The 17984-nt window shown below is 45.2% G+C and overlaps 1 protein-coding gene across 2 annotated transcripts; it reads right to left on the bottom strand.

The window, feature by feature from the left end:
- Positions 1-3870: 3870 nt before the first annotated feature.
- On the bottom strand, positions 3871-16369 carry CCNE1 (cyclin E1). Of its 2 annotated transcripts, XM_079908215.1 has the most exons (12): positions 15707-16369; positions 15196-15247; positions 15001-15088; positions 14706-14774; positions 10153-10298; positions 9905-10040; positions 7062-7208; positions 6427-6522; positions 6076-6210; positions 5854-5965; positions 5605-5762; positions 3871-5306 (listed from the first exon to the last, which is right to left on the bottom strand). In XM_079908215.1, exons 2-12 carry the CDS (start codon positions 15216-15218, stop codon positions 5184-5186), a joined length of 1233 nt encoding a protein of 410 aa, XP_079764341.1. In that variant the 5' UTR covers positions 15219-15247; positions 15707-16369; the 3' UTR covers positions 3871-5183. The 2 variants fall into 2 exon arrangements, with proteins under 2 accessions (XP_079764341.1, XP_079764340.1); XM_079908214.1 differs by lacking the exon at positions 3871-5306 and having other exon boundaries at positions 5315-5762.
- Positions 16370-17984: the final 1615 nt, after the last annotated feature.

The following is a 17984-nucleotide window of genomic DNA, read 5'->3' as shown; positions in this document are numbered from 1 at the left end:
CACCTGGGAATATAAATTGGCACAATTTGGGGGAGTAACTGACCACATCTAGCAAAATTACAAAAGCACATGCCCTTTGACATGGCAATACCACATCTAGGAATGTGCCCTAAGGAATTAACACACGTGACACACGTGTGCACAAGATGTTGACTACAGCACTGTCTATGATGGTGAAAAAATTGGAAACCTATATGGATCAGCATGGGAGAGAATGTATACGTTATGGTATATTCGCTCAAGAGAAAACTCTATCACAGTTAAAAATGAATAAACCCAACCCTACATGTGTCAACGTGGGTAAATCTTGAAACTAATGTTGAAAAAAATAGCAAGTGGTATTATGATGTGTGAGGCTTGGTTCCATTTATGTGAATTTTAAAAACACCCAAAGCAATGTTTTCTGTAAATCTATTGCTTGTGAATCCAACTATAAATGATAAAATTCCCAAAATATGTGTGGAAATCATCCATACTGACCTCGGGGTGGTGGTTTGCTCTGAGGAGGAGAGAAAAACTGTGGGATTAGGGAGGGTTACCAGGGGGCATCGAGTGTCTGTGTGAGAAGTCAGGGAGGGCAAAAGTTTTCTGAGAGAAGGTGGGGTCAGCAGTGCTAACTGTGGCAAAGATGCCCCGTGAGATGAAGGTTAAAGGGTGCCACATGGCCATGATGGGTGGCCTCGGCAAGGGTAGTGTGTGGTGCGTGGGGACAGAAGCCCCACTGGAGGAGCCTGAGGGAGGAGGGACAGCAGGTGGACATGATACTTTCAAGGAGGCTGTCCAGGAAGGGCAGGAGAGAGATGGAGCTGAAGTCTGGGGAGGGCCAGGGGCAGACCTCGGGGGAGGAGCCTAGGGAGGCTAAGGGCACCTCAGAGCAAGTGCCACGTGTTCTTGGAGTCCCCATTGCAGGGCTTCTCCCCTCCAGGGCCTCAGTCTGACAGCCTACCTTGGTATCACCAGCAGCATCAGCGGCAATAATAGCAGCGGCAACCATCTTGTATTGTTTCTTTTTAATGTGCTAGGTGCTATGCTAAGCATTTTTTATGCATTCTCCCATTGAATCTCCCTCTTAACTTCATGGGGCAAATACTGTTATCATCCCCATTTCACAGCTGAGAATTACTAGGCTTGGAGAAGTTAAGCATGGTGCCCAAAATCACATTGTAAGTGGCAGGGCCAGGTCCCAGCTCCAGGTAACTGCCTCCAGAGCTCAACGAAGAAATGACATCAGTGTGGGCCCCAGACAGGGTCCATCTCCTGCAGGAGGTGAGGTTCCAGCTGGCTGAGGATGCAGAGGTGCAGGGCCCGAGATCACTGTGGCCTGGGAGTGATGCGTGGCAGTCCCTCAAGCAGGGCCATTTGGAAGTTACTTTCATTGATGCCCCTTCGTCTTCCTTCGTGCCCCTCGCGGCCTGCACGGTCACTTTTCTGTGGCACAGAAGCATGACTCTGGGCTTGTTTCCTCAACCTCTGTGCCCACATGTCGCTTTGAGCTCTCACTCTCCTCTTATACCCCAGCTCTGCTGCCAGGGATATCAGGCCCGTCTTGAGCTTGATGTGCAAAAGCCCTTTGTGATGTAGGCTTTGTCACCTCTTCTGCCTCGCCTCCCTCCTTCCACTCCACTTTTCCAGGCCTGCTGGGGAGGACTCAACAGCCTCCCTCTCAAGCACAGGTACGGCTCCCACTCCATGCTCACCTTTCACACCGCTGCCCTCTGGAGGATTCCAGCTGTTCTTCTGTCTCCCAGGCTCTCATGAGCTCTCCGTGGTCTGTGCCCTGCATGCTTTTGTCTCCAGGGCTGGTAGCGCCAACACACAGCAGGGGCTCCCAGGAGAGGCCAGGTCACACATCATGCCAGGGACACCAGCATCAGACATGAACCTCACCGCAGTCAGATGCTACACAATTTTTGGAATTGGCATTGATCAGTAAAATGATTTAAAAGGGGGGCAGAGGGAGTGTTTATTGAGTAAAGGAGAGCATTGCCCTCCTGTCTGAGGCTCCTGGGAAATAGTACCTGTTAGTCTGTGAAGCTGAGCACATTAGAGTCTTCTGAGTTAAATTTGGAATTGGGATGAGGTAGGAAAAATCTATGCTCATTGAATACAAAATGCAATTGTCTGTCAGTGCAAGAACTAAAGAATCTGCCACAAATTATATTTAAGACTCTATTGTCACAGGCAGATTAGCTCATGCTTGATTTTAAGTATAGGCTTCTAATGCTATTACTCCTGGTTAGCTCTGCCTGGCAGGTAACCTTGTGGAACAAATGACTGCATTGCTTGAATAACATATTTGATCAAACAGGACAATTCTTTCAAAAATTGAGTTCTCTGTGGCAATTTGAGACCTGTAATCAGCAAATTAGATGATTACAGCAGGGATAAAAATAGTCTTCTAACAATGTCCAAGGTATAATTGTGATTTGAATTTCAAAATGCTGAACATGTGGTAGGAAAATGCACGGTTGGGTAAATATGACTAGACGTTATCAGATTTGATTTCTCTTTCCATCCCTGCTCTGAGGTACAGCCTAATTTTGCCCAAATAAACTCCAATCTCCTTTGTGTCTGAGTTGGAGAAGCGTAGCCTCACACTAAGCTCCAAATCTTAAAGGACCTCACAGTTTTGCTTACCGGCCTCAGGAACGTGAACCTCAGCATCATTTATTCACCCACTGGTATGAAATGACCTCCGTGAAACAACGAGCTGTCCAAGTTCCATATGGGGGACCTTGGAAAACCTTCAACACCCACCACCTGAAGACCAGTGTTTTCTTTCTTGGGCACGGGGGACAGACACCTGACAGCAGCTCTGATGAGGGCCAGTGAGTGAATTCTGTGAGCTGGGGTGGGATGTGAGGGTGTGGTGTGCTCTACCACAATCCAATCAGTCTTCATGGTTGCTTTTGATAAATTACTGTTTCTCTAGCTCTAACACAAGTTAAGTTAGACCGAGGGCCCACACTCCTGTTGCTTTTCTGGGTCCTTCCTGCTGACGCATCTCTGCCTCAGAGCATTTGTTCACCAGAGGTGACTAGAGCTGCCACTTCCACCCCTGCTATCTGTTTGGTATCACCTCGCCTCTGCTGGTTTCAGATGAATTGCAGAACAAACGTGATCTGGCAAATGGGTATAGAGCTGACCAGTGAGGGGCCAAAGTTTATACTGACTGCTAGCAAATGGAAGACGCTCCTTTAAGAGGGGAAACTTGATTTTACTTACTAGTGGCATTTAGGGTTTCTGACAGAGCCACAGAAAATACTGGCTACTATGGATTTCATTTACCCTTCTGGGATTTATCCTTTATTAGCACAGATTATTAAGAGCTGCCTGTGGCAACAGTGCCATTTAAAAAAATACTGAGTCTCCAGAAATGCTGCCCTCTGACAATTTACACGTAAGGCAGCCTCATCTCAGCATACTCAGTAACTAACACTCTGTGCAGTACAACAGCTTGCCAAACGGTCCATGAAGCATTTACCTCAAACATGCTTTCAAACCAGTGTTTCCTCACATTTGCCAAGCTCTCAAACTTATATAAAACTTTGAAAATAGAAATGTTTTCAGTGCCATATTTTTGCACAGAATGTCAAATATAAATTAACCACTTTTAGGATTTTTCAAGTCACAAATGATCACCATTAAAAATTCACTACTTATAAGGCAAGAGCATTTCTGAGATGAAGAAATAATTAGCTAGGAGTATCATTTGACTAAATACCATTACATGTAGATTTATAATGCATTTATTAAGAAAACTGTATTAGAACTGCCAGAACTATAACATCACAATGTGAAAAAGTAGGATCTCTCAAATTTCATATAAATATGGTAGATTAAAAGTGGCTGTTTTTCTTTCTACTTCAGATAGATTTTTGCAAAATAATAAAATACCAAGTTGAAATAAATGATATTTATTTGCTCATTCACCCTCCCTTAATGAACCCATACATACACCAAAGCATTGTGAGAAAATGAAACACAAGACTTGACAAGGCCATCACTTTGGGAATGTCCCACAAAACATGATGTGAACTGTACACACTGGGCCTTAAAGTGGACAGTAACCTCCTCTGTTAGCAAGGCACTTGGTGATTCCATAAATGGTCAGGGAACAGACTATATATGAATATCACGGCCTTGAACTACATATAATTTTACTTTGCATTTTCTTGTTCAAAGTGTAGTTTTAGGCTACTATGTTAACAAGTTCTCCGAACAAAAAAATACTTTAGGTTAAGCTTTGGGTAAGGATGAAAAGAGTATTAAATAACACTAATTACAGATACTTTATGACCCTTGTCCTGTGCTTGGGAAGGAATCATACCTAAGAATCCTCTCGATGCAGACGTGACTTCACTACTATCACCACAGCCAGCCAGTGAGGCCGCCGGGAGCCACCACTTCACAGGGCACTGTTGGAAGATGCCAATCAGAGCCTCATTCTAGCTCAGGGGCCCTGAGGAGGCCTGTGAGGCTGCACCTGAAGCTCACTTCAAAAGTTTTCTTTTAATATATTTGCTTGAGAGGCTTGAGCTTTGAGAAGCATGAAGTTAAAAAAGAGAACCTGATATAGCCACATTCAAAGTTGACTCCTAACTTAAATTACCAGACATAGCTCATAAAACCAGCTGTCTCAAAGACAGTGTTTTATCTTTATTAAAAAACGGATAAACATAGCAGCACTTACAAAACAACAGTTCATAAAAGGCATTGTACACTGTCAACTGATAGTATGGAAAGGGGAGGCCCCCAGCATAGCTGGTTGTGGGCTGCGCACCGTTAACGCTCACAACCACCTGTTCCACTTAATACGACTCGACCCAGAACAGCCAGGGGGAGACCAACAGCAACATGGCACTCCTCAACTTCAAGCCTTTGTTATTTGTGTGAACAGTCAATCAAGTCAAGTATCACCCTCCTTAGCAGCATCTGGAGCACTCATTGGTGTTCTGGAGGTGGCTGGTGTACTTGACCCACTTATTAAAAAAATCTAAGCATTCAATAAGAAACACTTCTCCCTGTCCAATGCCATCCACAGAAACCTTCTGTTGCGGAAGAGACATGCTCTTCCATTTAAATATCTGTAAAAGCAAATGCACGCCTCTGCTGCAGTAGACGGGAGAGAACTGGGGGCAGGCACTTCCGCACAGCTGTCTTTGGTGAGGATGCTGGTGTGGTCATGCTGTTCCTTGCCCACTGCTCTGCTTCTTACTGCTCTGTGGGGGGGTGAGGACCCCAGTGGGGAGAGGAGAAATCCTATTTTCTTCAGACAATATGGCTTTCTTTACTTGGGCTTTGTCCTGATGATAAGAATAAAAGCCAGAAATGTTAACATGGAAGAATGTATCCTTTGGGCTTCACTTACTTTGTGCTTTTTTCTACGGAGATGAGTGAAGGAAAAAAATAGCAAAGAACAATCTAAAAGTCTCTGGGCTACATGATACTTAGAGAGAGGATCTGTTGACTACCATTTTTCTTTGCCATGGAATTAAAAGAATCAGAGTCTTTTGGGGATATCTGGAGCCTGTGGGAAAGAAAGTGAAGAGGCTGCTCGGGCAGTTTTAAGAATTCGTCTGGGAAACAAGGAACAGTACTGACCAGCAAATCCAAGCTGTTTATATGGGTCTGGATGTTGTGTGCATCTTCAGCAGGAACTCCCCTGAAGTGCTTAAGTTTTGAACTTCCTGTTTCCCTTATAACCATGGCAAATGGAACCATCCACTTGACACACTTCTCTATATCACACCACTGATATCCTGCAATGAAAATACATGTTAGGCTCAAATGAGGCCAACAACTGGTTTATAAGTTCAATACACCTATGAATGGACTGGAAAGCCAACATACCTGAAACCTTTTGCATCAATTCAGATGAAGAGAAATGATACAAGGCAGAAGCAGCAAGTACCCCATAAGAAAATTCTAAGCAGCCGACATCCAGGACACAGAGATCTAAAAGCTATGGAGAAGAAAAGAACACTGAGGGACACGGCCAACACACATCCCTTCTAAAGTTACTCCATCTAGTGGTGGGGTAGGTCGCCCCACAGAGGTAATAAAGCCACTTACCTCTGCAATCTGTATGAAGATTTGCTGAGGATACTGCGGCAGAAGCACTTCATAAAAATCATTTAGATATGCGACCTGCATGTATACATTCAGCCAGGACACAATGGTCAGGGGACTTAAATGCCACTTAAGGGCCTAAGGGAAAACAGAGAGAAAAGAGACCAATGGTTGAAAAAAGAAAAAGACATTACTACTCCCTTTGGTCCTCTAAAGGAGTTCAAAATGCAGCCATTTCCCATGCCACAGTGTGTCCACCTAGAGAACACCTAGCCAGATGCACTCATGCTGAATATAGAAAAGATATTATGTAGGATTTTTTAAAAAGGACTGAAAAACTAACTTGTAACCAACCTTCATAATGATTAACTCCATGGTAAGAATTTCATCTCCTGAACAAGCCCCATCTGTAACATAAGCAAACTGGTGCAACTTTGGAGGATAGATTTCCTGAAAGGAAATAAAAGGAAGATACTACTGGCAAAAAGTCCATCTCTGATAGTTTTAACTTATAATGTACCTCCCAATTTATTCTTTTTAATATGCTGATATAGAAAGAAGGAAAGGGTACATTGATGGGATAAATACAAGAGCCACTCCAGTGGTTCAAAATGCATTAATTGTGAAAGAAATGAAACAGTTACCCACATCAATCAATCAATAAATCAATCAAACTTTTACTCAATGGGGAGCTTTGAAATTTTCACCTTTTCAACATGTTTGAAAGCTGTGCCCATTCACCCTTCTAATCACACCAAAATTTTAATCCTCTCAGGTCAAAGTTCAATTTTTTTGATTAAAGGAATTATATTAACCTAAGCATTTTATATACTCATACTTTTCTTGGTTAATTTCTAGCTTTTTTGTGTGTGTGGCTGAACTTTAGAAGGCCTCAAATTAGAAAAATTTAGACAAATAGTTGACCCCTTCCCCTAATCTCAGTGGAGCTCAAGCATGTACTACATAACAAATATTTGAAAATTATTTACCTCAAGTTTGGCAGCAATAAATAAAGACGAAATCCCAATAAGCTGTAAAAGCGTTTTTACAATATTTTGTTGTGTTGCCATATACCGATCAAAGAAATCCTGTGCCAAGTAAAATGTCTCTCTGTGAAGTTTATAAACTTCACACACCTGAAAAAATAGTAAGTTTTAGAACAGTTACTTGAGAAAAAAAGAAAGACAAAAAACTTGTCATGAGTTTGGTGAAGGATAATATAACCAAATCAAGAGAGAGAACCTGGCTTCTCTGAAAGGATGGTTACCTTGCTTGTCCCTAAGCACATGCACAATGAAAAACTGGAACTCAGGTATAAGGATGAAGTGTTCTGTGATCTATAATATAAGAGCAAATGTTCATAGGCTGCGAAAGAAGGTACATTCACAGCCTGTTAAAAGCAGCATTTCAAGGAAAAATGGAATTTTCTCAAAGAAAGGTGTCCCCCTTTATAAGTTTCATTATGACATGAGGAAAGAACTACCATATTTCTTCACAATGGGCACTATCAGTATGAAAGTTTGAAAGCTGGAACATACATTTACTTAAAGACTACAACACTAAAACACTGTTAATCTGTTAATCACAAGAGGCAAATGGTTTTTTAAAAACATTAAACAAAAGACTCGGAGATCTAGGTTCCAGCATAGGCTCCCCTTTAGACAAACCCATTTATCTTGGATTATCTCAGACTATAAAATTAGGACAATATCTGTTTTCCCTACCTCACAGGATTGCTGTGAGGCATGGTGAAATAGTGTACATGATGGAGTTGAAAAGGACCAAGGAAATATTAGACCTCAATTCATTACTGTCATCAAGTGTCTGATTGTGCATTTAAAACTGCTGTTCCTAAACAGTATATCCCATGTAAGTACACTTCATGGGGTTAATAAGTAGAAAAGGTACCAAAAGAAACAACAAACAGAACATTAGTAGAAAACTCCATCAATCACCAAAGAGTGTTTCTGAAGTCCAGGTGGAGCCATATTTAGAGTTAGTTTTTATAAAATAACACAACTACAATAGGATTAGAAGTAAAACTAGAGCTTCTGTTCTCTAAGGAACAAACTTTCAGACTACTTTACCCAGCTCACCATTGGGCACACAGCATAAGCACTGCCTTTCTTATGTACAGACTTCCTGGCTGGGCTAGGGGCTGGGAAACTTAACATCGCTGCAGATGAGACTGCCTGTGAACTGTGGACTCTAGTCTTGTCCCACTGAAGACATAAAGGTTACCATTCTTTTCTATCCTTTCAATAGTATTACATGACTTTTTTCATTGACTTGCAGGGAAAATCATTTCTTTAAAGCATCAATTGCATCAATGGCATCAATTGCATTATATAAAATAGAACCTCTCAGTCACATCATCTTATGAGCTGAAGCCTGAGAGGTTAAAGCATACCACATCTAATGCTTCAAGGAATTATAAAATGTTCCAAAAGGCCCCTAAGGGCTATGTGCCATGGTGGGTCTGTGGACAACAGCAAGGCCAAAGAATTTGTACATTTGTACATTTTCTATGTTGACATTTTCAGGGACCAATAAAGAAAAGCAAATTAAGAATGATAAAAATAGCTAACTTTTCTTGCTTACCATGTAAACTGTACTTATTTCTAATCCACACAAACTCTGCAAGCAAATATTGCTAGAAAACATTACAGATGAGAAAACCAAGACTCACAGTTAAGTGACTTGCCTGACTGAAGCACACAGACATAAAATGGCAGCAGGGGATTTGACTCTAGGACAAGCACAACAGGGGTACACATACCCCTGCTAATACAGACTTCCTAAAGGGTACGTGGCACAGTTCAGTTTTAGGGAATACTTAGACACTCAACTTCCATATGTGCTTTCATAAAACAGATCTGCCTGAGATGTCCTTCCACATCACAGAAGAAAGCCCACTTCTCACCCACCCAAGGCTTACAGAGGTGTCCAGGAAGTGTCCTTAATTGAGCCACTACTGAGTCACCCACACTTCCTCCCAGAAGGAGGTGCACTGCCTATACAATATTACTTTTTATGTTTAACAATTATTCATCACAATTTGTAATACTTGTTATTTTGATCAATTATTGTAGAGAAGTATGATAGTGTGATCAATAAAAGATTTGAACAAAATATTTTGTTAGGATAAAATTCTGTGGGTAAAGAGAAATGAATCCCAAGGAGTTAAAAAGAAACAATGTAAATTTTCTGACTCAAAGATAAATTTGTTCATATATTTTTTAAACATTTGGTAGTGGCTATCAAATAGCTGTTATCCACATTCCACTGTGTACACTCAAAAGCAATTTGAGGGGCTTCCCTGGTAGTGCAGTGGTTGAGAGTCCGCCTGCCGATGCAAGGGACACGGGTTTGTGCCCTGGTCCGGGAAGATCTCACATGCCGCAGAGCGGCTGGGCCTGTGGGCCATGGCCGCTGAGCCTGCACGTCCAGAGCCTGTGCTCCGCAATGGGAGAGGCCACAACAGTGAGAGGCCCGCGTACCACAAACAAAAAAAATAAAATGCAATTTGAGTGTACAAATTGAAAGATCAAATATCAATATTTATAATTAATTGGAAAATACAACCTTTGCAACTACTTAAACTTTGAGAAAAAAATTAGATGCCAACTTAAAAATATCTAAGGGGTAAAGATACTTCAGAAATTCTTTTAAGGAAGTACATAAGCAAAAAAGTTAGGCCACTGTAGTATATATACCACAGTTCAGAGACACAGAATGTGTCAATGGAATCAAACACCTGAAGAGATTATAACAGCACAGAAGAAACTAGAAATGGCCAATGCTTCTAGTTAACAGGAAGGCTCCAGCTCACCTCCATTAACCAATCTAGAAGAATCGCTCGCATTTTAGGCTGCAGAAGAGGGTGCCGCTGCATAAAGTGCTTATCCCTCAAGTATGTCTTTTCCTTGTTTAACATGATTTTCCATACTTCCTCTCTATTTGCCCAGCTACAAAAAACAAAAGCAAGCAAAAGACAGGTGTCAGTATGCATCCATACTAGTGAGGCGGGAGTGCACACAGGGAGTAAGAGATCCAGAAGGCACTCAGCAGTCAGCTTACTTCAGTACAGGCAGTGGCGAGGCTCTAGATGGTGTGCAACTCTGAGGCTTATATGCAGAATTCGGGTATACGAGCTCATCCTCTTCTTTGTCAGGTGTGGGAATCAAGGAACAGGGGTTTTCACAGACTGTATTACTGTCCCAAGGCTGTAAAGAAAGACACATTAAAAAAATGTTTGATGTAAACCAGCTGTTTTTACATTCATTGATTTGTCAAACAGCCAGTAAAACAGAAAATGTCTTCACGCTGGAGAGAAACCTCTAGGCCTAAGTCAATATTCTGGCCTAAATTAAGATGGAGATAGCACAGAAGACACAGAAATGACTCCAAGCTTTCATTTCATTTTGTCATTAGCTTAGGAGTCTATGCAGTAAAACCTAAGAAAACTACAGTCAGTAGCATTTTACCCTACACATCATCATCCTCATATGAAGTGATTGAGCAGCAAAATAGACACAGGAAGGGTAAGACAAAATGCAAACAGCTCTTACGTTACCAAAAAAACAAAAGAATAAAATCTATTGGCAGCTCAGTAAGACACTGAGCATGACTCCTAAAGTGTGTTGTGAGATTATTTGGTCACAATTCAAAGATTTGTTTTTTTTAATAAGTACAACTAACCTAATGAAATGTCTTAAAAGTGAAAGACAATTTCCAGTAAAAGCATTTACATAAGCACTCCACAATCACAAGTATAAAAAATCAAAATGTAAACTGATTGCCATCTATATTTAAAGTCTCCCCATTTTAAAACAAAACCCACCAAATGTGACATCTTCCTTTGGTTGCAGGTCAAGCCAAAATTATTACAAAACGGGGACCTTTCCTTTTCCTTAACTCAAAATGAAACAAAAGGAGCATCTGCCTAGTTAAAACCGAATCAAGCAATAGTCACAGGATATATTAAAAAGTCTGTAGAGATAAAGCCTAGATATTCCTGAAGACCTCTGAAACCCACCCCAAAGCCTTGCAGAGTGATAAATGCTAATTGAATAAACCATCATTAAAAATCCAAACAGGGCTTCCCTGGTGGCGCAGTGGTTGAGAATCTGCCTGCCAATGCAGGGGACATGGGTTCGAGCCCTGGTCTGGGAGGATCCCATATGCCGCGGAGCAAATAGGCCCGTGAACCACAACTACTGAGCCTGCGTGTCTGGAGCCTGTGCTCCGCAACAAGAGAGGCCGCGATAGTGAGAGGCCCGCGTACCGTGATGAAGAGTGGCCCCCACTTGCCACAACTAGAGAAAGCCTTTGCACAGAAACGAAGACCCAACACAGCAAAAATAAAAAAATTAATAAACTCCTACCCCCAACATCTAAAAAATATATATATACCTATTAAAAAAACCCAAACAATGCTTCTTTTAAAGATTCCAGATACTTAATTTAAGTCAATTTTTAATATTTGGAAAATAATGTCATTTTGCCATTTAACATTTTTCCTTTTAAAGCTACTCTATTATCTTACTCTAAAGGACTATTATTGATTTTTAAAATTATAAAATAGTAATTTTATTGAAGACAGGGCATGTTAACAATCCTGCCAGTATGGAAGCTCTATAAAAAGTCTGAGACTCTTGGCTTTTTTTTTTTTTTTAAAGCAGAGAGACCATTAATATTGACTAGAAAAGAGACAATGGAGAAGACTATATATGAACATAGAAGCTTGGGCTCTAAGTCTGCCTGGAAGATATGGGACAGGGTGGCTACCACAGCACACCGGTCACTTTCAGAGGAAGCCAGAGCACTTTCAGGGTACTGAGAAGAGCAAAGCAGGATAAAGCTCTTCTCCATCCAATGTGCAAAGAATTGGGCATGCAAATTAACCATGACAGCTCTTGCCAACAGCTGTTGGAGAAGGGCAACATCCCCTTCCAGTTCTAGTATCATGTGCTGGTAGTATTTCCTTGACTCAAAAAGGGTCACATTACAACTGCTTTAAGTTGCTCTTCATTCAACAATGAATTCTAGTTTTGAAAGCAGAAGCTGGTTGTCACCCTCTACAGCCACATGGCTGAAATAGCTGAGAGGAGGCTTTTGGAGATAAAATGGTAACATTTCCCTACCTGTAGTTCACAGACAAATTGGGTGAACCACAAGCAGACAAATGGTTCCCAAAGTTGGCCTTTTAGGAACCAGTGGATGAAGCAGAATAATGAAGTCTGTATCATTTAACTTGAATGTATACCATGTCTCAAAGAAAGCAAGATCAGTCTGACTTTAGGAAGGAACTGGGTAACAGCAAGACACCAACTTTTAACTGAGAATAAAACTACCTTATGCAAAATTATGTTCTGAGAAGTAACTAATAGAAATTCCAGGACTCCACTTCAGTAAAAAAGTTGGGTCTCATGCAAAAAATTGAACAACAAAAATGGATATATTAAATAGACTTTAAATAAAAGAGTATTATCTTCATTGAGAAAAACCTAAGGTAAGAATCAAAGGTTCCATGTGGTCTTGATGAAGCAGTTTCATGGAGTTGAGCATGAGGGCTACAAGTAGCTCAGAGCTGTTGAACAGGGCTGAACTATGATAACTCCAGAGAAAAATTCTGTGTAATTAATTGGCAAAAAGGTTGTTACCCCAAAATTCTAGCTTCATGAATCTACACAGAGAAATAACATAAGACATTGATTGCTCCATAAATGATGGGTAATTTTCAAGCTATCTACTTTGCAAAATGTGTAGAAACCTGTTGTCATTAATCTCTGAAAAACCATGAAAACGCCTTCTAGTGGGAAATAATATGGCTATTCATGTTATCACATCTATCAACTCTCTGCAGTCCAAGGATAGGACCAAAGCCCCACCTTAGGCACCCTAGGCACAGTTCAGGTTATCTTTGAGAACAGAAACTACCCTAAAACTCCAAGAAGTCAACAGGGACAGCTTTGCTTCATCCTAAGTTAAAAACTTCAATTCTGGGCTTCCCTGGTGGCACAGTGGTTGAGAATCTGTCTGCCAATGCAGGGGACACGGGTTCGAGCCCTGGTCTGGGAAGATCCCACATGCCGCGGAGCAACTAGGCCCGTGAGCCACAACTACTGAGCCTGCGCGTCTGGAGCCTGTGCTCCACAACAAGAGAGGCCACGATAGTGAGAGGCCTGCGCTCCGCGATGAAGAGGGGCCCCCGCTTGCCCCAACTAGAGAAAGCCCTCGCACAGAAACAAAGACCCAACACAGCCATAAGTAAATAAATATATATTTTTAAAAACTTCAATTCAAAACACAGGCGGGAAAATAACCAGTCTTGAATTTCACAAAGTAGAGGTCCATTTTAGTAGAAATCCATAAAAATTAACTTGCTTGGTTTGAAGTCTTTACAGGGAGAAAAAAGGAAAAAAAGGAAAGAACTTGGAATGCACTGTCTTATTTCCTTTCCTAAAGTAAAGTATTTCTTCTTCTAATACAGTAAGGAAATCATCAAGCCATTGTTCAATATTCAGTGGAACCTCCCCAGAAATACTAATTACTAGGGTCTTATGTGCAGTAACAACTTTTTACAAATAATGTGCCCCTCGACTTTGAAGCCCTTCACTCTTCCAAACCCAGTTGCTATGGCTGTTGCTCACTGCCCTACAAAGTGATGTGCTTCCACTGCTAACCTAATCAGGACCAGTATCCTCAGCTCAAATACTATTCCTGCTCAGCTTTTATCTGCTATAGCATCAGAAAGCCTAATCAGCTAGTTTGGAGATAGGCTGCTTCCCCTACTAGAGCCATAACTACAGTCTCCAGCCATTTCTGGAGGCAGAGAGATAATACAAGCTTTTTCTGCTAGGAACTTCTGATATTATGATGATACCATGAGCATGTAAGAAATATGGCGGGAACTCCATGAAGGAGGAGCAAGAGAAATGGACTAGTCAATTTTAAAAATGTGTTGAGATGCACATATCATTACACAGAATGTCCTCCTAATACTCTGGTGGAGGACAGATCAAGCTCCAGGTGACAGTGACCACTGTAGGTAATTGCTGGATGGGCTAGAAGAACTTTCAGAAAGGGGGAAAAAGTTTGAAACATGACCTAAAGGGGGTGGGAGCAGGGACGGGAAGTCCTTAAGCACCATGACGAAGAAACACAAGTGTGGATGTGTGCTTATGTGTGTACACACAACCCCCATCCTCACAGTTACCCAAAGAGCTCTGTCTCAGGAGCCCTCCCCGCAGTTCACCAGCCCACAGAGAGGCTGTAGGACAGACTCCGCCCCTGGCTTGCGCAGGACTCTGGGTTACTTTCTTCCTCTAACTGAGTCTCAGTCTCCTCAAGGGCAAAAGGAGAGGACTGAGTTATGTGAGGTCCATTCTGGTTCTTCCAGACATCAGCGCATATTTGTCATCTCAGGGATGTCAGTCAGGAACACAGACCTTCCTGGAATCTCAAGGCTGGCAGAGGTCAGTGCCCACTGACAGGCACAGCGCTCAGTTGTATGGACTGTGGCCACAGTTAGAGAAAAAGCCTTCAGCAGAAGGCAAGGAAATATGAGACTTAATGTGACCCCAAAAAAGGAGACCCTCAACTTAGACAAAATCAGAAAATGTACCTACCTGACTGCCACACGGCTGTCTCACGGTCCTGTCAATTTTGGCAACTTCTTCATCTGGATCCTGCAAAAACTAACATAAAACAACCCACACCCCAAGGAAACACATCAAACAGCCCAAAGACAAAAACACAGAGAGAGAGAAAAAAAGAAAGCTGGTAAGGTTATGAGCACGATTTCTGCCAAACGCACCCCCCTTGACCCCCTATCAATAAATATGTGGTCAGAACCCAGCCTGGTACCCAGGTAAGAAGGGGGGTGGGGGGGAATCCTCCCCCACCTGTCTCCTTTGTACTCACAACGGCCACATTTGCCTTCCTTTTCCTGGAGCGAACAGAGACATCGGTGCCGCTTTCCTCTTTCATGGTGCCGGGTTCCTTCCCATCCCTGAAAAGCCAGGATGGCACAGAGGTAAGAGTTCTCCCCAAATCTCGGCCCACCCCTCCCCCACCACTGCACACCTTCCCCTTCCCCGCAGCGGCCAGGCCACTCACCTCTCCTTCTTTTCCCTCGGCATGGCGCTGGGCGCAGGATCAGACCTCAGGCCTGGGGGCACGAAGCGGCAGTGGGGTGAGGACGGCCGGCGGAGGGGACCAGGGCCCGCCGGTCCGTCCCGGGCACCCCTCCCCCTCCCGCGCGGGCGGCAGCAGCGGCGGGAGCCTCCCGGGCCGGTCGGGAAAATGGCCGATGGGCCCGGGGTGGCCTGTCACCCGCGGCGCCGCCAGCGGCCCGCGATGCCGGGTCGGAACCCGGGGTGGGGGGGGCCCTCGACGCCCCCCGAAACCCTCGCCGGCCCATCGCCTCCCTCGGGGCCCCGGCTGCCTCAGTCTTCCCCTCAACACCTCCCCGTAGCCTGTCCCTGAGTCACCCTACCGGGGCACCCCGCGCTGACGCCTCCAGGGACCCGGCGACCCGGCCTCGCCCCACCCCCACCCCGGCCCGACCCGGGCGCTCCAGGAGTCCCAGCCTGCCGCGCCGTCCGGCAGCCCGCGGCGGGGTCCTTACCCGAAGCCGTATCCGCGGCAGGCAGGCGGGCTGCACGAGCCGAGGCCGGAGGCAGGAGGCAGAGGCGAGCGGGAAGCCGGGAGGCGGGAGGCTGCGGAGGGCCGAGCGCGCGGCGGTGGCGGGATCCGCGCCTGCCCCCTACACCGCGCTGGCGGCCGAGCCGGCTGCTCCTGCGCCCGGCTAAGAGCGGGACATTTAAAAATCCCAGCGCGCGGAACGGGCCCCCGGCCCGCCCTCGCGCCCTCCCGCCACCCTCCGCCCCGCCCCGACCGGCTGGGAGCCCCTCAGCGGCCGCCCGAGGGCCCGGGCCCGCCCAGCCACCGCCCTCAGGACCGCCCCGTGTGGCGCTGGCCGGCCCCGGCGCTCCGGACCGCCAGGGGCGGGGCCAGCGCGGGGCGGGGCTAAGTGACAGGGCCTGCGCGCCGGAGAGGCGAGGCCCGGAGGCCGGGCGGGGCCTGCGCGGCTAGAGCTGCGGAGCCCGCGCGGGGCCGGACTCGTGGGCTGGCCCGCGCGCGCGGGGGGGCGGGGCCGCGCAGGCGGGACGCGGGGGAGCTCTGGCGCGAGCGCGGCAGAGGGGCGGGTCGCCGGGCTGCGGGGGCGGAGCCGAGCGGCGCTGGAGCGGCAAAAAGCCGCGTGGCCTGCGCGGGTGGAATGTAAACACGGCTGACGGCTGGGGTTCGGGCCCTGGCTGGGGTCTGCCAGAAGACCCGACGTCCGTTGGCCTCAGGCGCGCGCCCTGTCCCTCCTTGTACGTCCTCCCCGCCCCCGAGACGCAGAGTTCCGGGCCCTCAGTCGGGGCGGGGATGTGCCCAAGGTCACAGCGCCTGGTCACAGAGCCTAGAACCAGGGCCTCAGGCCGCCTGATCTGGGGCCCCCCGGGGAACAGCTGTTACTCCTGGACGCGCGTCCATCCCTCTGTCCATGCGTACTTGCGTTCATTCAGCTAATAGTGGAGCACCTTCCATGTGTGCCCCTTCCCCAAAAATTCTTCAGAAGACCTTTCTGATTCTGGGATTTCACGCAGACCTCTCTAGCTTAAGTGTTTACATCGACGGGCTGTAAAATCAAATCTACACTCCCTGTCCTACAGGACTCCGCGTGGACTGGCCCTCAACCCCTCTCAGACCATTCCTTCAACCCCCTCCCCTCACAACTCTTTTGGCCACCCTGTGTCTTTTCTCATGTCAGGGCCTTGGAGTTTGTTGTCCCCAGCTCTAGCCCCTTCTGGCTGCTCATCCTTCCCGAGAACTTCAAGGTCTTCAGTGACCACTTAATTTAGAGCACCCCTCTCCCCAGGAGTTCCTGTTCACCTCATTGCCCTGCTGTGGTTCCTTCACAGCCCTTGCCACCATGTCTCTTGCTCCTGTCCATGTTTGGTGCTCCACTCCCTACCTTGTCTGTCTTGTTCACTGCTGTATCCCCCAGCTCTTGGCAAAGTCCCTGGAGGAAGGGAGGCACTTAAATCTTACTTGTGAAGGAATGCTTGAAAAACACAATGACCAAGCCCTTGTGGAGTTTACAGGCTAAGAAGAGAGACAGGTATTGAACAATCATCACTTGAAAGTACCTACTGTATTAAGCTTCTAGAAGAAGCATGTAGCAGAGGGCTTCTAAACACTCCTCAGCCCCTTCCTGATTTACAGTCCCAGTCTTGGACCTCCTCCCTCCATGACTGTCTTCTTGAAGTTAGAGACTAGACCTTATTGGAGGGCCTGACTTGTGTCATCCTCAGAGGTCCCTGCTAGCAGATTGTTGACCTTCCAGGGGCTCTGAGGTCAAGGCTGCTGAGATGACTTGCTCAGATTGGCTTAGGTAGGCATGGGAACCCAGGCTCCTGAATTCCCAGCCCTTAGGTAGTAACAATAACAGGTATCACAGACATTTCCAAAATAGCAGATTGCCCTAAATCCTTCAAAGTATTATCTCAACTAAACTTCACAATAATCCTGTGATGTTGATACCATGATTGTCTTATTTCACATATGGCATCTATCTACTTCTTAGGGTCATTGTAAGGATTAAGTGAAATAATGCAGATGAATTGCTGAGTACAGAGCCTGGCACATAATAACTACCAAATAAATGACAATTGTTTAACAATGATAGACAAGACAGTTTTCCATAGTGGTTGTAGCAATTTATACTCCTACCAGCAAAGAATAAGAATTCCTGATGTTCTATACCCTAGCCGATATTTTCGTCAGTGGTAAAATGGATAAGTAAATTTTGGTATATTCATTCAGTGGAATACTACACAACAATAAAAAGGACAAACCAC

Source organism: Stenella coeruleoalba, assembly GCF_951394435.1.
Source record: "Stenella coeruleoalba genome assembly, chromosome: 20".
Lineage (NCBI taxonomy): Eukaryota > Metazoa > Chordata > Mammalia > Artiodactyla > Delphinidae > Stenella > Stenella coeruleoalba.
The sequence above is the reverse complement of the archived record's forward strand: the minus strand, read 5'-3'. Positions and strand labels throughout refer to the sequence as shown.

What these genes read in the sequence shown, in the direction of transcription:
- CCNE1 (XM_079908214.1), bottom strand. Translation starts at nt 15,218, where the DNA reads ATGCCGAGGGAAAAGAAGGAGAG. An exon ending in TGGAGTTAATCATTATGAAG is followed by an intron (nt 6,211 to 6,426) that starts GTTGGTTACAAG and finishes GTTTTCCCTTAG; the next exon opens with GCCCTTAAGTGGCATTTAAG. An exon ending in ATTGATGCAAAAGGTTTCAG is followed by an intron (nt 5,763 to 5,853) that starts GTATGTTGGCTT and finishes TTTTCATTGCAG; the next exon opens with GATATCAGTGGTGTGATATA.